Genomic DNA, 25,217 nt, shown 5'->3' with positions numbered 1-25,217 from the left:
CTAGCGAGGTATGGTAAGAGTCCTTAATGCTGCTTTTGTCTTTATGTTATGAGATATTCTCATTGATCTGCAAAAGATAACCTGTCTGAGATAGAAATCAACATCTTGCATGATATATTTCAAATATGTTACTTACAGCAAATCCAAATGATGATGCACTGTGTCTCATTACAGATACAGCTGAAAAACAAGAAGAATTAATAAGTCAGCCTATAAAATTGGATAATTATGATATGCTCTCAACAAATGTACACTTTCAATTTTTATACTGATCAGAAGATGATGCATCATTTATGGTATTTGCAAATTCTTAGAATTAAAGTATGCACATACCTTCAGTTTGAGAATTAGCCCAAGAAATTATTCTGCTTACATCTACACCTGTTCTTTATCATGTGCAAATGTTCTGGGTAGTTTTACATGCATATATGACTCTCTACAAATCCACCCCTGGGAATGCCTCCACTCAGTACAAAATGTTGCCACTTTCATGGGTAAGTGTACACATGTGCACTCAGAATAAGTGGCCTAGGACAATGTGACAAAATAGTGGGTTTTAGGCCTGTAAACTTTAATAATCATTTCTTGAGGTGTATTTCTCTAGTTTGGCCAGCAAGTGGTGCATGTTTTTCTTTAAAGCTGTTACAGAGGAATGACTGTTCCTTCTTTAGGGGGTCTTTTACTAAAGCTTAACTCAAATTATCTGCAGCAGGGCCCATAGGAATAAAATGGGCCCTGCTGCTGTTAACTCGAACTAAGCTTTAGAAAAAGACCCCCTTAGAACACAGAGAAGCGGTAACCTGCAGTGATGTGGCCAGCTACTTTTAAAAGTTGCTGTTCTGGACTCTGATTGGCCCAGGAGCTCAGATTCAGTTAGGAAATACTGGATTTTTCTCCAGTCTCAGATTAGGAGGGAAGAGAGAAAGATTTCTTCACTGAGACCCTGTGAACAGATATATTTTATGACCTGTAAACAGCTATATTTCCTGTACGCTTCAGGCACTATTCAGGTAGTGAACAAATGTTTAGATAGCTTTACAACTGATCCCTATTCAGTTTCATGTTACTGTTTTCTGATTGCACCTTTTCTGTTCATTGTTCTAATTTTTCATGACAATAAACATTTTTTGTTTATTGCATCTGCTTGTCTGGACTGGTGGTTTGTGTATGAGTGCTTTCTAGGAACTGTGAGACCACTGGGAGTGTGGCCCCAGTAACCTAGAACTCACGGGATAATTTGAGAGCGGGAGACTCGCCCAGAGGCGGTTGGGACCCAGTCGGTGAAAGGAGGGTGCTAGTGTACAGCACAAGCTGCAGGTGCAGGAGGATCTGAGCTGTGCTGGGGATAGATCCTCTAAATGGCCACAGGGTAGCCCCAGGCGGGTGGCTAGGTGTTCCATGACAGACTAGGTTCTATATATGGTGCCTGAAAAATCGCCGCTGAAACTACTTCTGCCTTGGCATATTCTATAAACTGGGCCAAGATTTAGGCATTGTTTATAGAATATGCCTAGCAGCCATAAAACTTGGTGTAAATACTGGCGTCTTAGTTAGGCATGGAGCAGATGTATTCTATAACCATTTCAGAACGTCCACTGTCCACCCATTCCACACCCCCATTTTAGCAGCACGCATTAGAATTTACGCATACCACTTTATAGAATACACCTAGCAAATTGTCCGTATAAATTCTACTGAATGCCAATTAGTATTAATAATTTCTTGTTAATTGGCAATTATCAGCACTAATTGGCTTGTTAAGTAATTAAATAGCATGTGCAAATCCAGAATACAACTGGATTTGCAAGCGCAATGTCAGTCGCACTCTATATAATCTGGGGGATAGTGTGTAAATGCAAGGGAGGCTTTCACATGGGTAGAACATGGAAGGGGCATGAGTGGTGCTACCACTTTTACACTCATCTTATAGAACACTGTGAGATTTGTGTGCCCTTGCCGCATTTATATGACTGCAATTATTCCAGCAGTATGTCTTATGTAAATGCGGGTGCATAAATATTATACACATCGATGTCAGGTTACCCTAGTATTCTATAACAGAATCTGAGTGCCCCGATGCAATTATAGAATAGGCTCTCACTGTGTGGCATCAGGGCATCCAAAAGGAGGTGCCAGTTGCAGAATTGCCCCCTTTAGGGAAGAATTCAGTAAATGGTGCCCAAAGATAGGCACAGAACAAACAGAGAGGGTGATACAGCATACACAAGAAGTATACAAACAAAAAAAAGCAACACTGGGCCTTCAAGACTGAGACAACAGGAGTCCTTTATTAACAGGTGACCCGTCACGGGCCGTGTTTTGGCGTTAAACAACGCCTGCCTCAGGGGTCAGGGTTTGATTATGCAGTATGTATGCAAAATGTATAAGTCCAATGCCTCAAGAGATGAAGAGGTTCTTCAAAAACGAGCGTGTCTGAGGTCGACCACCAAACAGTCCCACAGCTTTCCTTCTCCGGTGCCCCGACCCTATGACACAACTTTGCTCTTCCTCTAGGCTCTAAGGCATCCTGCCTTGCTGGAAACAGGAAGTTGCATCAGATGCAACTTCCTGTTTCCAGCTCCGATGCAACTTCCTGTTTCCGGCAAGGCGGGATGCCTTAGAGCCTAGAGGAAGAGCAGTTGCATTCCTAGGGGGGCTGACACCCAGGGCAGATCGCCAATGTGCCCCCCCCCCGGGTGCAGCAACCCCCCCCCCCGGGTGCAGCGCGCGCCCCCCGGCGAAAGAACCCCCCCGGGTGCACGCTGCTGGGGGGGGTGCCGCGTACCTGTCCGCTTTGTTCGTTTCCATGCTCCCTCTGCCCCGAAACAGGAAGTAACCTGTTCCGGGGCAAAGGGAGCACAGAACGAACGTAGCGGACAGGCGCACGGCACCCCCCCCCAGCGGCGTGCACCCGGGGCGGACCGCACCCACCGCCCCCACCTTGGTACGCCACTAAGGAAGAGCAAAGTTGTGTCATAGGGTCGGGGCACCGGAGAAGGAAAGCTGTGGGACTGTTTGGTGGTCGACCTCAGACACGCTCGTTTTTGAAGAACCTCTTCATCTCTTGAGGCATTGGACTTGTACATTTTGCATACATACTGCATAATCAAACCCTGACCCCTGAGGCAGGCATTGTTTAATGCCGAAACACGGCCCGTGTCGGGTTACCTGTTAATAAAGGACTCCTGTTATCTCAGTCTTGAAGGCCCAGTGTTGCTTTTCTTGTTTGCCCAAAGATAGGCAGCAGAAAGATCTGCACTAAGGGCTTCTTTTACAAAGCTGCACTAGCGATTCTTGCATGGTAAATGAGAGGAAGTCCGTTCAATTCCTATGGGCTTCCTCTCATTTGCTGCGTGGGAATCGCTAGCGCAGCTGTGTAAAAGAAGCCCTTTGCAGAATACCAGTTTAGCCTAACTTTGAGCATGAGCTCTTACAGCTGCTGAAACCTGGTATGCATGCTGGCACGCAACTAATGGCGGTTGGGAATATAAATGACACTATTCTATAACATCGTTCCTAAATTCTGGGAACACCTATGCCCCTCCTATGGCCATGTCCCTTTTCAGTTGCACAGACCAAGTTGAAGACTGTATTCACTATTTTGGCTCCCAGGTTTTATACATACATACATACCCGGCATAGCCTTGTTTTGCCAAAGGGGCTGCTTCAGGGGCAAATGCATACCAGTAGGTGTATAAATCCACCAAACTGGTAAAAACTATATCTCTGACCTAGGTTTTTATGCCATGATTGTTGAAATCTGGAGAGAGTTTAGGACAATTTTATTTTAGTTTGTCATTTTTATTTTGAGTATTAATGGTTCTTATGGTCAACTTTTATGTCATATTTTTGTTAGTCAGTGTAACCTCATGTGTTGTATTATTTGATGCTGTTAAGCCATTTTGTCTTGGGAAACTAGATAAGTGGAATATAAATACCTAATTAAATTAATAAATTGCAATCAGTCATAAAAACGTTTACAAAACTGACATATGCAAGATTTCCAAATTATATTTTTGAATAAGCAAGTTAATATTCCCTAAACTATGCAGTCATTAAAACTATAACATTATAATTTGTATTTTACATTCTCCAGTTAATGAAATTAACAGAAGTCTTGCTGAACACAGAATGATAATTGCATTTCACACTTTCTGATGATTTATATCCATTTAAAAGGACCTTCACTGATTCTTTTTTACCTAGTTATTTTGAAACTTGAAAATTGGTTGTAATAGACAATAATTCTGAAAATTGTTTTGGGATTAAAAATCCTCTGTAGGATAGAATAAAACAAGCCTATTAATGACATGACACACACACACACTTTAGCAGTGTTATAGATGTGTGTAGAAAAGGAGAGAGAGGGATCAAAGATGACCCTGAGGTTACGAGCCAGGGAACCAGAAGGATGAGAATGACAGCTTCAGAAAAAGGCTGTCCTAAATTAAATTGATTAGCTATATGTGTAGAGGGTAATTTTATGAAGGCATTTTCCCATGTGTATCACAATATATGCAACTGTGTTTATGTTTACTCAAGTCTTGATATACCGCTATCTCTGACTTGCAGATCACAGCGGTTTACAATAACAAAAAGCAATCAAATTAGAAATTGAAAGGAATGCCAATAAAACTTTGGAAGAAAAAAAATATATATAAGACGAAATTGATGGGCCAATATTAATAAAGTTTAAAATGTAGGCAGGAAGGAGGTTTTTTTGACCAATGCCGATTTATTGCTAAAAGACAGTTATCCCAACCTATGACTTGTAAACAAAAATCTGCTATTCCTGAGGTCTTTTTCCTCCTGCAGTGTTGAGGTGTAAGGATGTTTTGAAATAATCCTTTGAGTATTTTTTTTGTGTGCATCTTCTTTCAGTGACCATCTGCCCTTTCGGAAATCACTAAAAACCGATCTGTTCAGGGCAAGCCTACCCAAACGATCCAGATTAATTCCCACAAACCCATCTATTCATCACATATCCAGGCGACAATGACAAAGACCTAGACTACATCTCCCGCCTCATTTTCCCCTGCGTATCCCCTGTTCTATCCCCTTTTGCCTCATCGACCCCTCCCCCAATGCTCACCTACCCTTACTCACACCTCTCCTACTCCCTTCACTCTTGCCCATTCCCCTCCACCTCATCTACCCACCAATTGCTCACTTACCCTTGCTCATACTTCTCCTACTCCCCTCATCCCTGCATTTCTACATTCCTATTTCTTTTATTACTCCGATAATACTCAACTTATTTCTCTCCACCAATACTTTGTAATCCCAATTACTATGTAAGCCGCATTGAACCTGATTTGAGTGGGAAAGCGTGGGGTACAAGTATAATAAATAATAATAATAATTTCACTGTTTGAGTTATAGTTTTGCGCCTAAATAAAGGCATCTCAAAGACAACTTATGCTAATATTCTATAGTGGAATCTAGTGGCCCAGATGTTGTTCTAGAATTAGAACTTAGTGTGATGCATATAAGGCTCCTAATTTGAGGTGCACAGTTATACAATTGCCCTCTTATAAATGTTGATAAGAGCAACTCAATGAAGTATCTGCAGAGTCCTAAATACAGTAGCTGTCTTGGTGATAGTCTCTAGATTCAAACAAAGGTCATGTAGTACCAATCCGTCTTTGCAAATGAAAAGGTCAGATGCTTATCTTTACCACATGCTTCCTAAGTTCATTTTAACAGTCTCTTATTCTATTCTAATTTAGGGAACAAAATGGCAACCCCGTCCTAAAAACAAGAATGCTTTAAAAGTCAACATTTACAGAAAAATGGAAACATTTCAAAATCTTTCATTTCAAATGGAAAATTTCATTCATGACTCAGGAGCCTACTCTTGGAAGCAGCCAGAGTTTGGGCATTAAAATTAATTTCTTGCTGTGATTATTGTCTCTTTCATGACTAATGACAGTGAATGCAAAACAGAGCAGTTATAAAAATTACCTTCTTTGTGTCTATGGGAAGAAAGATTATTACATCTGGTTAAAGATCACATAGGGGATGGTTTATGAAGCTTGTTTCCCAACAGCACCAAAAAGAAAAAGCCTTAGTAAATCAGACCCACAGAGAGAGCGGGTAGCAGAGGTGAATCTTAAACATATAGGGCTAGATTCTATGATCAGCACCAAAAAAATACTCGCTTAAACGGCATTCTATAAGCTACGCCTGAAGTTCGCGTGGTATAAATAGTGAATGCTTAAGCGGAGAAGAGTCGTCCGTAAATTTAGGCATGGCTATTTGCACCAATGAAAATGTGGTGCAAATTCCTGAGCCTAAATTTATGCACGGAGCATCCATATTCTGTAATTACACATGTAACTCAAAACCGCACCCTTATTCTGCCCCCAAATGCCCATGACCTCCTATTTCTGCGCCCCCTTTTCTGGACCATAAATAAATTTTAGGTACGAATCTTGTGCCTAACTTGACGTAGATTGATACCAATTAAATCTAATTAGTGCCAATAATTGCTTGTTAAAAAGGCCAATTATTGGCACTAATTTGCTCACTATTCTATTAAATTGGGGGTGCAAATCGGGAACGCACCTAAATTTCCAAATGCAACATTTGGTGACTCTTATAGGATCAGGGGAATGGCCCAGGAGTTCTCATGTATAAAGGTTCACTGCCTCAACCACGTGGAGGGGCATAATCGGAAAGGGACGCTAAAGTTTTCCTGAGGACGTCCTTGCAGGACGTCCTGGCGAAGGGTCGGGGAAACCTGTATTATCGAAACAAGATGGACGCCCATTTTTCATTTCGATAATACGGTCGGGGATGCCCAAATCGCGAAATTTAGGTTGACCTTAGAGATGGTCGTCCTTAGATATGGCCATCCCTGATTTTCTGCCATAATGGAAACCGAGGACGCCCATCTCAGAAATGACCAAATCCAAGCCATTTGGTCATGGGAGGAGCCAGCATTCATAGTGCACTGGTCCCCCTGACATGCCAGGACACCATCCGGGCACCCTAGGGGGCACTGCAGTGGACTTCATAAATTGCTCCCAGGTGCATGCTCCCTTACCTTGTGTGCTGAGCCCCCCAACCCTCCCCTCAAAACTCACTCCCCAGAACTATGCACCACTACCATAGCCCTTAGGGGTGAAGGGGAGCACCTACATGTGGGTACAGTGGGTTTCTGGTGGATTTTGAAGGGCTCACATTTACCACCACAAGTGTAACAGGTAGGGGGGGATGGGCCTGGGTCCGTCTGCCTGAAGTGCACTGCACCCACTAAAACTGCTCCAGGGATCTGCATACTGCTGTCATGGAGCTGGGTATGATATTTGAGGCTGGCATAGAGGCTGGAAAAAACATTTTTACAATTGTTTTTTTGAGGGTGGGAGGGGGTTAGTGACCACTGGGGGAGTAAGGGGAGGTCATCCCCAATTCCCTCCAGTGGTCATCTGGTTATTTAGGGCACATTTTTGTGGCTTGGTCATAAGAAAAAAAGTCATCCAAGTGTTCATCAGGGACGCGCTTCTTTTTTCCATTATCGGTCGAGGACGCCCATGTGTTAGGCATGCCCCAGTCCCGCCTTCACAACACCTCCGACACGCCCCCGTGAACTTTGGTCATCCCCGCGACAGAAAGCAGTAGAGGACGCCCAAATCGGCTTTCGATTATGCTGATTTGGGCGAACCTGTGAGAAGGATGCCCCTCTTGCAATTTGTGTCGAAAGATGAGTGTCCTTCTCTTTCGAAAATAAGCCTGATAGGGGCCCTTTTACTAAAGGGTTGCCATGCGGAAACTCGGAACTACTGCCAGCCCAAGATGGGTGCCAGCAGTAGTTCCACCCCCCCCCCCCAGTGTGCGGCATTTCTAGCGCTGCAGAACTTTTCAGAAATTATCACCACGGGGGGGGGGGGGGGGGGGGGCTAGCTGTTGGGTTAGTGCAGGAGACCTTACCACTACCATATATATCCCACATTATCTCAAATAAAAATTCAAGTTCAATGTGGCTTATAAAGTAACAAATGTAGAACTAAAAAACCATTCTGATTACATGTAACAAGTAAATAGCAATGTATCTACAAAATTTCTACTATCATATAACTTAAAAACTAGAACATATAACATGTTTATAATAATAATACATAAGAATAGCGTGTAAATGCAGATGTAGTTGCATATTAAGCAGGCATAATTTTGAAGGTTAACTAATTCAATTGTTGGTGATCAATCTCATCAGACGAGTTTTTTAATGAATTTATCAGATGAGATTTTATGAATTTTAGTATACTTGTCATTGTATTTGTTATTGATTACCATTTTATTTAAACTGTATTTGATGTATGTTTTGATGCTTCTGATGCTGTGTTGAGTTCTTTTTGGAAGAGGAAAGGAATATAAGAATACAATGTAATGTGATGTTTAGTAAAAACTTATCTTTGCTAGCAACATTTTGGGAGAATTAGAATATACACTACACTACTCAATGAAGAGAACGATATAAAGCACATCTTAGAGACCTGGTAGAAAGAAGATAATCAATGGAACACTGTAATACTAGGTTACAAATTATATTGCACTGATAGGATGAATCCAATTAGAGGGCATGAATGAAACAGAATAAAAGTTCTGCACTGTGAAATCTTATGGATAGAGAGCCATGTGTGAAGGGAAAGAGAATAGCATCTACCCAGCAAGTCTCTTTCAAAATGAAAATAGTATAAACTGTGTAGTATGACTGTTGTTTGCATGTCAAGTTACGACCAAAGTCGATGCTTATTTTTACCACTTTGGTGGTTACTTTTGTTGTGTGCTGAGCTTACACATGGGTACTACACAGTTTATACTACTTTCGTTTTGAAACAGACTTGCTGGATTTTGCTCTTTGAAGATTTTATATGTCATTTGAGCTGATGATTTAAATATCTTCATTATTAGACTCCTGATGCAGGCTATACAGCCGAAACATGGCCCTTGTTGAGTCAATTGGAAGATATCAATAAAGAGCTGATTGTCGCAACTGGTTGCTTTGGTGTTTGTTAGTCTCCACTGTTCTTTGTGCCTGTGCTGCCATGTGGGGCATTGTTCTTTTGTTCCTGTTCAGAGGGGAGGATGAGGCAGGATGGGCATAGTATAGGAATTGTGCTGAGTGATGGGTGGCATGGGAGTTGTGGGTAGCAATAAGGAGGAATTGTGACAGATGCACGGGAAGAAAAGGGCACTGGTTGGTTGAAGCTAAAAATTCTGCGGATTGGTCAGAGGGATTAAGGGGAAGAATTGGCGGGCTGGAGGGATATGCTTGTTTGGGAGGGTGGTTGTGAGGGAGCACATGGGGTATCAAGAAGATTGTGGAAGGTTTCCTGTCTTTCCCTCCTCTGGGGGTGGAGTACTGTTTGTATTGGGGTTTATAGGGGTTTATCCTACAAGTGGTGTGTTTTCCTGGTGGGGGGTGGGGTCAGTAGCAGCTTGCTTTAGGAAACAAAAAGAAATGGGGGTTCTGAAGGGTGTTGAACTTAGATGCAGCCATGCCGAAATACAGTCCATGTCAGGTTCCTAAGAATTGATGTTACCCATTCAACCTCAATAAAGGATGCCTTGTTTCATCTGGTCTCCCTTTTTGATCATTCCTACTGGATCTTTTTGCTTTCCTTAATGAAGTCCTGCCAGTAAGTGTTGCACTATATTCCATCAGTGTTCAATACTATTGTCACAATGAGAGCAGCATTTCTCAGCACTTAACTGAGTGTACTGGAATGTTGCTCTTGTTGTCTCCCTTGGTTGACAATGGACTTGACTAAGTCTTCCATGGACTTTTTTTTCACTTCTTACACTGGCAATGGACTCCTAGCAATGCATCACAAATTTGTCTGTTCAAACATATTTTTAAGACTCTTACTGTTTGTTGCTGTTTGTGCATCTGTAATAATAATTTATAATAATACAATTTTTGCCTCTAAAACTCCTAAAAATAAAGTTTTTTAAAAGAAGCAAGTGAAAAGGTGAGACAAATGTACATTTTTAAAGTCGAACCTATATGTGATCGTCTCTGGAAAAAGGTGGCTAAAGTAGCAAATCCAAAATGTTGAGAATGGCCAATTGTTCATGTCATGAACTTCTGTAACTTTTTAATTTTCTCACATAAAAGGATGGGGTTTGGACTGCTGTATTACAAATAGTTTGCTCTAACAGAATTCATTAAAAGCTCATTTTTTTAGTGGAACTTTGTAAGTCTAAGTACTTTGAAAATGAGCCCATTAGTCACATTTTCCCAGAGATGGTCACATTTTGGACAACTAGCTGAGAAAATCAATGCCAAAAAATATAATGCACTAACTCCAGATTCTACATAACATGCCTAGAGATCCGCGCTGAAATCAGCGTGGATTCTATAACAATGCACATAACAAGTTTAACAAGCTAATAAGCACTGATAACAGCACTTAACAAGCAATAATGAGCAATAATTGGCGCTAATTAAAATTTAGGCACACAAGTTGCGAACCCCCAGATTCTATATACTGTGCTTAGATTTAGGCACCGAAATCGGCACAGATTCTATAACACTACTACTACTATTACTACTATAAATCATTTCTATAGCACTACCAGTCATACGCAGCGCTTCACAATTGAACATGAAGAAAAGACAGTCCCTGCTCAAAAGAGCTTACAATCTAAATCAGGACAGACAGACAGGACCAATAAGGATAAGGGTAGGACAGACAGAAGGACACATAGGGAAAGGGACTACTGAAGAGAGGAAGACAAGAGTGGAGGAGTGGCCTAGTGGTTAGGGTGGTGGACTTTGGTCCTGGGGAACTAAGGAACTGAGTTCGATTCCCGGCACAGGCAGCTCCTTGTGACTCTGGGTAAGTCACTTAACCCTCCATCGCCTGCCGCATTGAGCCTGCCATGAGTGGGAAAAAGCGCGGGGTACAAATGTAACAAAAAAAAAAAAAAGATAAAGGTTACGAGCAAGTGACAGGTTAGGAGTTAAAAGCAGCATCAAACAGGTAGGCCTTTAGCCTGGATTTGAAGGCGGCCAGGGATGGAGCTAGACGTAACGGCTCAGGAAGCCCATTCCAGGCATAAGGTGTGGCGAGACAAAAGGAACAGAGTCTGGAGTTAGCGATGGAGGAGAAGGGTGCAATTAGGAGAGATTTGCCTAGTGAACAGAGTTCCTGGGAAGGAGTGTAGGGAGAGATGAGGGTGGAGAGGTAGTGAGGTGCTGCAGAGTGAATGCACTTATAAGTCAATAAGAGGAGCTTGAACCACACATAACTTGTCTTAACAAGCTAATGAGCTCTGATAACAGCATTAACAATCAATAATGAGCACTAATTGGCACTGATATAGAATATGGCCCAGTGTGCCTAAATCTATGTGCTGAGATTTACACCAGGGTTTCATTGGTGAGTGGAGGAGTGGCCTAGTGGTTAGAGTGGTGGACTTTGGTCCTGGGGAACTGAGGAACTGAGTTCAATTCCTGGCACAGGCAGCTCCTTGTGACTCTGGGCAAGTCACTTAACCCTCCATTGCCCGCCGCATTGAGCCTGCCATGAGTGGGAAAGTGTGGGGTACAAATGTAACAAAAATAAAATAAATGGATGTGTGCAGATATCAGTGATATCGGTACTGGGCTCTGTAATATCATAAGTACATAAGTATTGTCATACTGGGAAAAACCAAGGGTCCATCAAGCCCAGCATCCTGTTTCCAACAGTGGCCAATCCAGGTCACAAATACCTGGCAAGATCCCAGAAAAGTACAAAACATTTTATACTGCTTATCCCAGAAATAGTGGATTTTCCCCAAGTCCATTTAATAATGGTCTATGGACTTTTCCTTTAGGAAGCCGTCCAAACCTTTTTTAAACTCCGCTAAGCTAACCGTCTTTACCACATTCTCTGGCAACAAATTATATTCTATAATCGGCACCTAAATGTAGGTGCTGATTATAGAATATGCTTTGTTGGCACTGATTTCAGCACTGATTTTTTAGGTGCATATATAGAATCTCCTCCTATATGCAGGTACTTTCTCTGTCCCTAGGGGGCTCTCAACCTACACTTTGGTACTTGGAGCAATGGAAGGTGGCTTGACCAAAGTCACAAGGAGCTGCAGTGGGAATCGAGCCCAGGTTGCCGGGATCAAAGCCCACTGCACTAACCATTAGGCCACTCCTCCCTCTGCTTTTTCTTGTGTTGTCTTCTGGGCGTCTCTTTTTTAGGTTTTAACAACGTAGTGTTGACAGAGCAGGATTTGAACCAGTGACCTAAGGCCTCACACACCTATGCACCAACTAGTATGCCCACTCCTTTTAACATCACACACCATCCCTAGATACATCAGCTGAACCTATAAGTGGCAAAAATCTAAATCTATTGCTAATCACATGTCTCAGAGTAGGTCCATAAACACCACCATTGACACTCAGGTCAGGTGCGTAGCTAGGTGGGGCCACAGGGGCATGGGCCCCCCACAGATTTAGCCATGGCCCCCTCTATTTTCAACCCCCCCACCACCACCGACCCTCCCCGCCACGCTTGATCCCCCCTCCCGCCGCCACCGCTGCCTGGTACCTTTGCTGGCGGGGGTCCCCAACCCCCGCCAGCCAAAGTAGAAACAGATCAGCGAAGGCGCTGGAGACCGGTGCTGAAGAACACTTTGGCTGGCGGGGGTTGGGGACCCCCACCAGCAAAGGTACCAGGCAGCGGTGGCGGCAGCGGCGGGAGGGGGGGTCAAAAGTGGCGGGAGGTCAGGGGGGTCTGCGGTAGCAGGGGGGTCAAAAGTGGCTGGAGGGATCGGCGGCTGGGGGAGACAGGATAAACTGTGCCCCCAACCTCGGGCTCTGGATCTCCCACCTTGGACTCTGGACCCCCCTCCCACTAAGGTCTGGCTACGCCCCTGACTCAGATATTAATAAATAGTGTATAGCAACAGCAATGCAATTATCCTTAAATCCTCTGTGTTTATATGTGCAAAACTAAATACAGTATTTTTCCTTAACTTTGGATTAATCTCACAAAAGACATTGATGTGAAACATAGTATTATCAACTGGCATGGCATTCTGAGTTGAAATTCAGCTATTTCAGCTTTATACTTTCTCTGCCAGAAATCTGAGACCTATTAATATGTTTTCATTGTAAATCTTGCTTAGTAGAAAGCAAAAACTGTAATACTGACTTGTATTTTATCAGCCTTTCCAATTGGCATTGGCAATTTGTTTTTGAATCTGAAATAGCACACCATTCATTATACTAAAATCAATGTCACAGTATTAGGCCTTTCAAACTGTGGTTGCAGGAGGTCTTTAAGAGATGCCAGGCTCTAATCATCTGAATTTTAATTAATTCACCTGAATACAATTTGAAATCTCACATAATCCACCAAATTCTATAAATGGTGCTTAAAATTGCGTGCACAAATTTGGGCACATACCCAATCTGTGTGTGCAATTTAATTGAATAACTAGCCAATTAGTGTCAATAATTGGGTGCTCATAATCAATTGTTGGCATTAATTGTCATTAATTGACATTCAGGTATGCATTTTTAGTTGTGGAGATTCGCATGTAACGTTTACACGTGGTTCAATAAAGGAGGCGTGGCCATGGGAGAGTTATGGGTGGATCAGAGGTGTTGCTACAATTTATGCATTCTGTTATAGAATAAGGGGGATCCACACATAATTTAGACACGAGGATTTAAACCAGGGTTTACTTGGTATAAATCCTCACGTCTAAAGTTAGGCACCAATTCTGGCACCAGCAGCATAGCCAGACCTACTATTTTGAGTGGACCCACAGTTAAATTGGGTGAGCCCTTTCAAACCCCCCCCCCCTTTAGCTCAGCATTTCCTCTGTCCTCCCCAACCCCCCCCCCCCCAAAGACCAGCATCTGTCCCCTTCTTGAATCTTCTCAGTGTGCTTCAGAGGCAACCCGGTGGCCTCAGTGATTCATTTTCACTGTGTGCGCTGACCGACGCGGGCTTCACTCTGCCATGTCCCACCAGTGAGGAACAGAAAGTGACATCAGCGAGGGAGGGACATGGCAGAGGGAAGCCTGCGGGGGCTGGTGCAGGCAGTGAAGATGAATCACTGTGGCCGCCAGGATACCTCTGAGGTACAAGGGGAGATTCAGGGTGTGGGGTAGATACCGGGCCGCCGGTGGAGAAGAGGAAGAGAGAAGAGTGAGGCGCTGCTGTTGCGTGAGCCTGAGACAAGAATGGGTGGGCCTGTGCCCACCTAGGCTCACCTGTAGCTATGCCACTGTCTGGCGCTAAGCTTATACTATGAATGGTGCCTAACTTTCAGTGCCATTTTTAGAACAGTGCTTATGGGGAGACTCTATATACAGCGCCTAAAACATCGGCGCTGAAATCTGGCTCTATAATCAGCACCTAGATTTAGGCGCCGGTTATAGTATAAGCTTAGTTGATATTTCAGTGCCTCAAACTACATGCATCCATTTACACCAATGAAAACATGGCATAAATCGCGGCGTGTAGATTTACGCAGACTGGGTTATATTCTATAACTATAATGTGTATAGCACTGCACACGTCTAGAAGTGCTATAGAAATGATTAGTAGTAGTAGTAAACAACACATGTAAAAGGGTGTGCAATTAAAACAGCCTCTTTTAAAAGGGCCCGACACAGTCACCGTGTTTCTGCTAAAAAGCCTGCATCAGGAGTCAATATGAATGAAACATGCCTTCAGTGAGCTTTGATGTTGATTGCTCTGGTTCTACATATGTGATGTTTCATTCTCATACCATCAGTTCACATTGACTCCTGATGCAGGCTTTTTAGCCAAAACACAGTGACCGTGTTGGGTCCTTTTAATAAAGGCTGTTTTTAGCAGTGGCACTGCTGTCACTATTTTCCACTCCTCTCAATCTTATTTTGTTTCCAGGAAATAGATGAAAACTTTTTTGTTCCAGAAATATGTATCTCATTCTAACTGTTAAAACTACTGACTAATTGCTCTCTATCCCAGTTAAATGAAACTGGCTTCTTATAAGTGGTAACCTACTTTGAACTATGAGGTATAAGCGGGTTAGAAGACTGGTTTACCATTATCTTTCGTAAGCTGCATTACACTAATGAAATATAAGGACTGTGCAAACTTTCAGTGTAGTTCAAAGTAATTAAGTAAAAGTAAAAATAAATGTATATTTTAATACTTAAGGAAATGAAAAACACATTAAAAAATTTACTTAAGTGAAAGTAAAACAGTTACTGTTACGTCTGTGGCCGTGACCACCCTCAGACTTACCCTGTTTCTGGGAGTCAGTGGCTGTGCTGGCTTCTGCTTGTCTCTGTGTCTGTCTCTGTCTTAGTTTCTCACTCTGGCTCTGTGTGCTGATTGCCCTACTGAACCTCACCTGTGTGGGCTATGCCTTTTCCAAGATGGCTGCCGCCGACTCCTCTATGCCAGTATCCAAGATGGCTCCCGCTGGGCTGACTTCTCTGTGTGTCAAGCCTCTGTTTGGATGCAAGGTGATTGCTGCAGCTGTGCCTCTGGTGTGGAAGGGCTTTATTAATCACTTAGAGACTACAGCCCTGGCCTTTGCATTTCATCTAGGGCCCTGGTGTATAGAGTGCTCTGTACACTGTTTCAGTGTTTGCTCTGTGTGAGTTTCTATATTTGACTAGATAGCTTAGGCACCGTGTGGCTTGTTAGCCTGTGTATAGCTTTGCTAGTGCTCTGTGTTTGTTTCCAGTGCATGACTTGTTGGCTTGGGCACAGCTTTGTTGTTAGCTGGTGTATAGCTTTCAAGTCTCCTGAGTGTGCTCTGTGTATGTTTCTTGTGTATGACTGGTTTGCCTGGGTATAGCGTTTCTATTAGCCTAGGTACAGTTTACTAGTCATTGTGTTTAAACCTGCCGACTGCCAGAACCCGGACAGTCCCTGCCTGTCGGCCTTGCCTGCGCCTAGGTGCCAGGGGGCACTCCTGGATCTTCATTCCTGCTGTTCCTGCTTGCAAGTTCCAGTTCCGGGTTTTCCTGTAAGTCCTACCGGCTGCCAGAACCTGAGGGCTCAACCCTCGGGGAAAAGTGGTCAAGCGTAGGTGAAGCCTAGGTCCACTGTGTTCCAGTCCAGTGGGTTTCACTCCTGTATGTTCCAGTCCTGTGGGGCCCTCCAGTGTGTTCCAGTCCAGCGGGCTCCACTCCAGTGCGCACCCGTCCGGTGCGTTCCAGTTCCGTGTATTCCGGTGTAGAACTCCAGTCCGGGGTTCCAGTCCAGTTTTGTCTCATCTCTACCTTGGAGGTGATCTTGCCTGCCACTGCCGCTCCACGGTAGTGGCCCATGGGCTCACGAACCCAGTGCTCCCAGGGAAGAAGCCTGACAGTATGCCAAGGTCCTCGAGCACGCGACAGAATGCAAAGGCCATGAGCCTGGCAAGAACCCCCACCCAGCTGACCCAGCTGGGGTCCAGCTCCATCATTGTTCTTGATCCTTCTATGACTCTTCGTCAGTATCGTGGGAAACTTTTGTCTCATCCTGTTTTGAAGAAGACCCCTGAAGCGGCAGCTGAGAGAAAACGTGTCCGGTGGCTTGGAATCACTGAAAACCCAGTTTCAGATATGGACCCTTTCATCAGGCTCTCAGAGTATCGCCGCAGCCTTGTCCTGAATCCAGCTTTGTGGGATACTCCGGAAGCTGTCGCTGAGAGAAGACGTCTTGGGAATTCCACGGTCTGGGCCCAGCAGGGGTCCAGTCCCATTCAAGCAGAGCGTCCAGACAAGCCTCTGAATCCAGTCCGAGCAGCGCGTTCAGCCAAGCTTCAGAGTCCAGTCCGAGGGACGCTGCTCACTGAGCCTCCGATGCCAGTTCAAGGGGCTCTTCCACTCAAGCCTCGGAGCCTGGTTCAAGGGAAGCTCCTAACCGAGTCGCCGACTCCAGTTCAGGTGGCGCTTCCACTCAAGCCTCTGAGTCCAGTCCGAGGGGTGCTTCTGACCGAGTCACCGATTCCAGTCCAAGCAGCGCTTCAAGCCAAGTCTCTGCGTCCAGTTCAAGTGGCGCTGTCTACAGAGTCTCCTAGTACCAGTGTGGATCCCAGTTCCAACCCCATTTTTGAGCTGGATCCGTTTATGACGCTCCAGGAGTACCGGGTTGCCCTTTTGTCTGATCCAGCCTTGAAGGATACCCCTGAAGCTGCCGCAGAGAGAAAGCGTGTCTCCTGGCTTGGGTTTGAAGAAAACCCAGTTTCTGCTATTGATCCCTCTACCAAGCTGTTCTTTTATCGCTTCCAACTCCTCTCGGAGCCAACCCTACGGGATACTCCTGAAGCCCAAGCTGAAAGAAGGTGGCTTAGTAGTCCCGGACCAAGTGCCAGTCCCAGCCGAGATGCTGAGTCTGTGCTGTGGGCTGAGTCTACAGCGAGTACTGAGGCCAGCCGTGATGCTGTGTCCACTCCGAGTTGCAGCAGTGGCAGCCAAGATGCTGAGTCTGGATCGAGTTGGAGTTCCAGTCAAGATGCTGAGTCTGGATCGAGTTGGAGTTCCAGTCAAGATGCTGAGCCTGGATCGAGTTGCAGTTCCAGTCAAGATGCTGAGTCTGGATCGAGTTGGAGTTCCAGTCAAGATGCTGAGTCTGGATCGAGTTGGAGTTCCAGTCAAGATGCTGAGTCTGGGTCGAGTTGCAGTTCCAGTCAAGATGCTGAGTCTGGATCGAGTTGGAGTTCCAGTCAAGATGCTGAGTCTGGGTCGAGTTGCAGTTCCAGTCAAGATGCTGAGTCTGGATCGAGTTGGAGTTCCAGTCAAGATGCTGAGTCTGGGTCGAGTTGCAGTTCCAGTCAAGATGCTGAGTCTGGATCGAGTTGCGGTTCCAGTCAAGATGCTGAGTCTGGATCGAGTTGTAGTTTCAGTCAAGGGGTTGATTCCAGTCCGGGTCCAAATCCCGGCTCCGTTTTGGATGCCAACCCAGGTTCCAGTTCCAGATCTGCTTCTGTTCAGACTTCTAGTTCCTGTCAAGACTGGGATGTCACTTCGGGCCCCAGCCCGGCTTCTGATGTCAGCTGGGGTAGTGGCTTCAGCCTTGCTCTTGCCATTACACGGAATTGCCAAGAGGTCCAGGACATTGTGTGTTCCCTCTGGGAAGGGTTACTTTTGAATTTTGTTCCTCTGGATGCATCCATGTTCCTGAGGTTGCCCCGTGGTGATTCGAAGGAGCCTCCTGGTCACAGGTTCTACTTTTGTCTGCCAGTTTTGAACTTCCTTGTGACTTCCAGTCCAGTGATCTATGTCTGGCTTTTGAGACCCATCAGGAGGTTTCACCACAGTTACCCCTGGACACCTGAACTCCTCAGGGAGACCGAGAGGGGGGTCTTGAGGAGGGGGTACTGTTACGTCTGTGGCCGTGACCACCCTCAGACTTACCCTGTTTCTGGGAGTCAGTGGCTGTGCTGGCTTCTGCTTGTCTCTGTGTCTGTCTCTGTCTTAGTTTCTCTCTGGCTCTGTGTGCTGATTGCCCTACTGAACCTCACCTGTGTGGGCTATGCCTTTTCCAAGATGGCTGCCGCCGACTCCTCTATGCCAGTATCCAAGATGGCTCCCGCTGGGCTGACTTCTCTGTGTGTCAAGCCTCTGTTTGGATGCAAGGTGATTGCTGCAGCTGTGTGCCTCTGGTGTGGAAGGGCTTTATTAATCACTTAGAGACTACAGCCCTGGTCTTTGCATTTCATCTAGGGCCCTGGTGTATAGAGTGCTCTGTACACTGTTTCAGTGTTTGCTCTGTGTGAGTTTCTATGTTTGACTAGATAGCTTAGGCACCATGTGGCTTGTTAGCCTGTGTATAGCTTTGCTAGTGCTCTGTGTTTGTTTAGACTAGCCAGCTTAGGCACCGTGTGGCTTGTTAGCCTGTGTATAGCTTTGCTAGTGCTCTGTGTTTGTTTCCAGTGCATGACTTGTTGGCTTGGGCACAGCTTTGTTGTTAGCTGGTGTATAGCTTTCAAGTCTCCTGAGTGTGCTCTGTGTATGTTTCTTGTGTATGACTGGTTTGCCTGGGTATAGCGTTTCTATTAGCCTAGGTACAGTTTACTAGTCATTGTGTTTAAACCTGCCGACTGCCAGAACCCGGACAGTCCCTGCCTGTCGGCCTTGCCTGCGCCTAGGTGCCAGGGGGCACTCCTGGATCTTCATTCCTGCTGTTCCTGCTTGCAAGTTCCAGTTCCGGGTTTTCCTGTAAGTCCTACCGGCTGCCAGAACCTGAGGGCTCAACCCTCGGGGAAAGGTGGTCAAGCGTAGGTGAAGCCTAGGTCCACTGTGTTCCAGTCCAGCGGGTTTCACTCCTGTATGTTCCAGTCCTGTGGGGCCCTCCAGTGTGTTCCAGTCCAGCGGGCTCCACTCCAGTGCGCACCCGTCCGGTGCGTTCCAGTTCCGTGTATTCCGGTGTAGAACTCCAGTCCGGGGTTCCAGTCCAGTTTTGTCTCATCTCTACCTTGGAGGTGATCTTGCCTGCCACTGCCGCTCCACGGTAGTGGCCCATGGGCTCACGAACCCAGTGCTCCCGGGGAAGAAGCCTGACAGTATGCCAAGGTCCTCGAGCACGCGACAGTTACTGCCCAATTTAAAACTTTCTGAGTAAAAAGTAAAAGTACCATGACTACTACTACTATTAAACATTTCTATAGCGCTACTAGACTTACGCAGCGCTGTACAAATTAGCATGAAAAGACAGCCCCTGCTCAACAGAGCTTACAATCTAAATTGGACAGACGAGCAGACAGCTAGGGGTGGGGAAATTGCAGTGGTAGGGGTGATAAGTGAGGGTGTTGAGTAAGAGAGTCATGGTTAGGAGTCGAAAGCAGTAGCCAAGAGGTGGGCTTTAAGCCTAGACTTGAAGACAGCCAGAGACTGAGCCTGACGTACTGGCTCAGGGAGTCTATTCCAGGCATAGGGAGCAGCGAGATAGAAGGAACGGAGCCGGGAGTTAGCATTGGGAGAGAAGGGGGACGACAGGAGACATTTACCCAGCGAACGGAGTTCACGGGGAGGAGTGTAGGGAGAGATGAGAGTGGAAAGGTACTGAGGAGCTGCGGTGATTTAACTAGAGCTGAGATTGTGATGTCATAATGCCTCAGTCCACCAATGCCTAAGAGCCAACCTCATCAGTGATGTCACAATGGCTTGACTGTCCTATACTTGGCTCATACTACTACTATTAAACATTTCTATAGCGCTACTAGACTTACACAGCGCTGTACAAATGAACATGAAAAGACAGTCCCTGCTCAACAGAGCTTACAATCTAAATTGGACAGACGAACAGACAGCTAGGGGTGGGGAAATTGCAGTGGTAGGGGTAATAAGTGAGGGTGTTGCATGACTACAGTGAATGCAACTATTGTTAACATTTTTATCCCAACAATTTATTGCTCTACAATTCAATCTACTTTGCTTTTAGTAAAATTAAATTTTGAAAATGGCTGTCACTCAAGTGCATACGCTTGTGAGTCATTAATCCACCACAGCTAAAAAAAGGAGTTCAACAACAGCACTATGAGAAAGTGGATTATTCAATCTGATAAAACACTCCTGCAGATCAGGCCAGGCCGCAATATTACTGACGCCTTTTAACTAGGTCTGCAAGTATTGATCAAAGGATCTCTGTCTGAAAGTCTTGTTTTCCTTATCAACATCATTGTCATTATCATCTGCATTAGTAGTAGTGCTAATTCATCACTTGCATCTTCATATTCGTTATCATGGTCATGCTGTCCAAATACAGAAGGCTTTCACAAATTTGAAATCATTGTCTGTCGTCCTAGTTTTCATCTGATGGCAAGCTCTGTTTGAATATCTTCAAGACCGTGGCGTAGCCAGACAACCAATTTTGGGTGGGCCTGAGCACAAAGTGGGTGGGCACAAAATTTTCTCTCTCCCCCCTCTCCCCAACTCAAAATATAAATACTTTAGCTGATGAGGATCCCCAATCTCCATCAGCTGGGGACCTCCACCAGAGATGGCCAGGACTCCTCCCTGCCAAGCCTAGCAGGCAGTAGCAACTCCTCGAGCCACTGATGCCAACACCCCATACATGCTTAGTTGTCAGTGGTTCCAGGATGCTGCCCCCATCTGCCAAGCTCAGCGGAAAGCAGCCCCGAAAGAGATCCCCAGCTGCCAGGGCTTGGGGATCCCCACTAGCCACAGCAAGGGTCAGGGATGCTGTTAACCATTCTGGTGACCAGGGCAGAAAATAAAGAAGCCCTTCCCCCAATTCCCTCTCCTCTCCTCTCCTCTCCAATCTCTTCATCTGCCATTACAGTCACACTGACAGACCCTCACAAATTACAGAAGGGATCACAAATTAGAAATAAAATTATGTAGACAAAATTGAACTGGGAACCTCAGCATGCACTGCAATACTGAAAAAAAAACAAAAACACAAAAGTACATTTCCTTTTCTGCTTAACACAATAAAAAGACATCCACTATGCACATTTCCCAAAGCTAACACATTTCATTTAAAACATTCAAAATAAAATGATTTTTCTACCTTTATTGTCTGGACATTTTATTTTTCCATCATGTTGGTTCCAATTTCTCTTTCCCGCTTTCCTGTCTGTCTTCTGCTAATTCTTCAAGCGGCTGTCCATTTGTCTTTTTTCGCCTGTCGTTTCATTTCCTCACTACACCTGCCTCTGAAATATTAATCTTTCCATTTTAGCTCTTTCCTTTCTTTCTTTTTTCCTGCCTCTGTACACTCAAATTTCATCCTCTTTCTAAATCTTTTCCTTCTTTTTACTTTTCAGATATCTATCACATTTCCATTCACCCACTAGCTCTCCCATTCCCCATCTCTCTCCTTCCCAGCCTATCATTCCTTTCCATCTTCAATCTACGCGCCATTACCATATTTCTACCCCTGTAATTACTGTTCTCTCATTTATTTCCTTGCCATCTCCACTCCCTGGGCCTCTCCCCCATGCTTTTCACCATTCCCAGTGTCTCCCTCCCTCCACCCTTCCAGCCCAGCATCTGTTTCCTCTTTCTCCCATCCTCACCCTCTAGCCTGATATCTCCCTATCCCTTTTACCTCCCACCACCAGCATCTTCCTGTCCCATCTCTCTCCCCTCCCCCATTGTTCAGCATTTTTCCCTTTCTCTTCCCTACCATCCATTGTCCATCTTCTCTCCCTGAATCCATCTTCCTTCTTTCTCCCCTCCCCCGCTTGTGCATCTCTCCTTTCCTTTCCTCTCCTCTCTTCCACCTTTATGTCCAACTTTTCTCCTTCTCCCTGCCTTGAGCCCCTGGTCTAACATCTCACTCTCCCCCACCCATGCCAAGCCACACAGCATCTCTTTATCCTTCCTTCCGCTTACCTCAGTGCCATGTTGAACATTTCCCCTCTCATCTCTCCCTCCTTTCCTTCCACTTCCATATCCAACACTTTTTTTTCTCTCTGGTCCTTTACCACTCCTATGCAGCCTTTCCCTCCCTCTCCCCATCCCACCCATATCCAACAATTCTCCCTCTCTTTCCCCTTGCACCATCTCTCCATCCCTCCCCCCACATCGAACAATTATTCCTCCACCCCACCTAGCACTACCCTGTCTCACTCCCTCATCCCAACAGTGCCCCTGTCTCTCCCTCTCCCTAACCCCTCAAGCCACCTAACAGCATGCTGCACCTTTTCCCCATCTCTCCTCCTTCTCCCCCCCCCATCCCGGCCATGCTGCACCTTTTTACCCTCCCCCCGCTGCCCCTGCCATGCTGCACCTTTTTACCCTGCCCCCGCCATGCTGCACGCACCTTTTCCCCCTCTCTCCTCCTTCTCCCCCCCCAGCCCGGCCATGCTGCACCTTTTTACCCTCCCCCCGCCATGCTGCACGCACCTTTTTCCCCTCTCTCGCCAGCCAGCCAGTCCAGCTCTTCTGCACGCGTCTACAACAGCGCCACATCCATCAGCAGCACGCTGCTACATGAGGACTGCTTCCTTCCGGCTGGCCTCACCTCCGATAGTCTTTCTGAAGAGGCGGGGCCAGCGCAGAGGAAGCACTCGTAGCGGACGGCGCCGCTGCCGGAGTCTGGACGGGGATGACAGGAGGAAGGAAGGAGCAGGGAGGTAACAAAACTTGCGGTGCGCCGGCGGTTTGGGCGTCTAGGTGCACCATTGCTGGGTGGGCCCCAGCCCAAAGTGGGTGGGCCTAGGCCCACCCAGGCCCACCCGTGGCTACGCCCCTGCTTCAAGAACTGAGGCAAGAATTTCATATGTCTAGAAACTTTTCAGTCTTAAGGTGGGGCAAGTAGACTATCAATCCAGTGGACAGTCATGCCAATGCAAACTTTTCCATGGGATGTCCAGCAGTCTGTTGTGACAGAAACATATGTCTGTTCACCAAGAATTGCAACCAACTTCAACATTATCTCCACTTCAAAGTGGTCTGGCACATAGTAACATAGTAGATGACGGCAGAAAAAGACCTGCACGGTACATCCAGTCTGCCCAACAAGATAAACTCACATGTGCTACTTTTTGTGTATACCTTACCTTGATTTGTACCTGTACTTTTCAGGGCACAGACCGTATAAGTCTTCCCAGCGCTATCCCTGCCTCCCAACCACCAGTCCTGCCTCCCACCACCGGCTCTGGCACAGACCGTATAAGTCTGCCCAGCACCATCTCCGTCTCCCGCCACCGGCTTTGCCACCCAATATCGTCTAAGCTCTTTAGACACATATATACAGTGGGGGAAATAAGTATTTGATCCCTTGCTGATTTTGTAAGTTTGCCCACTGACAAAGACATGAGCAGCCCATAATTGAAGGGTAGGTTATTGGTAACAGTGAGAGATAGCACATCACAAATTAAATCCGGAAAATCACATTGTGGAAAGTATATGAATTTATTTGCATTCTGCAGAAGGAAATAAGTATTTGATCCCCCACCAACCAGTAAGAGATCTGGCCCCTACAGACCAGGTAGATGCTCCAAATCAACTCGTTACCTGCATGACAGACAGCTGTCGGCAATGGTCACCTGTATGAAAGACACCTGTCCACAGACTCAGTGAATCAGTCAGACTCTAACCTCTACAAAATGGCCAAGAGCAAGGAGCTGTCTAAGGATGTCAGGGACAAGATCATATACCTGCACAAGGCTGGAATGGGCTACAAAACCATCAGTAAGACGCTGGGCGAGAAGGAGACAACTGTTGGTGCCATAGTAAGAAAATGGAAGAAGTACAAAATGACTGTCAATCGACAAAGATCTGGGGCTCCACGCAAAATCTCACCTCGTGGGGTATCCTTGATCATGAGGAAGGTTAGAAATCAGCCTACAACTACAAGGGGGGAACTTGTCAATGATCTCAAGGCAGCTGGGACCACTGTCACCACGAAAACCATTGGTAACACATTACGACATAACGGATTGCAATCCTGCAGTGCCCGCAAGGTCCCCCTGCTCCGGAAGGCACATGTGACGGCCCGTCTGAAGTTTGCCAGTGAACACCTGGATGATGCCGAGAGTGATTGGGAGAAGGTGCTGTGGTCAAATGAGACAAAAATTGAGCTCTTTGGCATGAACTCAACTCGCCGTGTTTGGAGGAAGAGAAATGCTGCCTATGACCCAAAGAACACCATCCCCACTGTCAAGCATGGAGGTGGAAATGTTATGTTTTGGGGGTGTTTCTCTGCTAAGGGCACAGGACTACTTCACCGCATCAATGGGAGAATGGATGGGGCCATGTACCGTACAATTCTGAGTGACAACCTCCTTCCCTCCGCCAGGGCCTTAAAAATGGGTCGTGGCTGGGTCTTCCAGCACGACAATGACCCAAAACATACAGCCAAGGCAACAAAGGAGTGGCTCAGGAAGAAGCACATTAGGGTCATGGAGTGGCCTAGCCAGTCACCAGACCTTAATCCCATTGAAAACTTATGGAGGGAGCTGAAGCTGCGAGTTGCCAAGCGACAGCCCAGAACTCTTAATGATTTAGAGATGATCTGCAAAGAGGAGTGGACCAAAATTCCTCCTGACATGTGTGCAAACCTCATCATCAACTACAGAAGACGTCTGACCGCTGTGCTTGCCAACAAGGGTTTTGCCACCAAGTATTAGGTCTTGTTTGCCAGAGGGATTAAATACTTATTTCCCTCTGCAGAATGCAAATAAATCCATATACTTTCCACAATGTGATTTTCCGGATTTAATTTGTGATGTGCTATCTCTCACTGTTACCAATAACCTACCCTTCAATTATGGGCTGCTCATGTCTTTGTCAGTGG

At 45.7% G+C, this 25,217-nt stretch overlaps 1 protein-coding gene across 1 annotated transcript in view; it reads right to left on the bottom strand.

Moving 5' to 3' along the window:
• The window catches only part of TMEM163 (transmembrane protein 163), a 262,708-nt gene that overhangs the window by 113,204 nt on the left and 124,287 nt on the right, over positions 1-25,217 (bottom strand). Inside the window, exon 3 of the mRNA XM_030209865.1 lies at positions 137-180. Within this exon, the coding sequence (XP_030065725.1) occupies positions 137-180 (44 nt within the window). The remainder of the gene's footprint in view (positions 1-136; positions 181-25,217) is intronic.

This window comes from Microcaecilia unicolor, chromosome 7 (assembly GCF_901765095.1).
Source record: "Microcaecilia unicolor chromosome 7, aMicUni1.1, whole genome shotgun sequence".
Classification (NCBI taxonomy): domain Eukaryota; kingdom Metazoa; phylum Chordata; class Amphibia; order Gymnophiona; family Siphonopidae; genus Microcaecilia; species Microcaecilia unicolor.
This window is presented reverse-complemented; position numbering and strand designations above follow the sequence as displayed.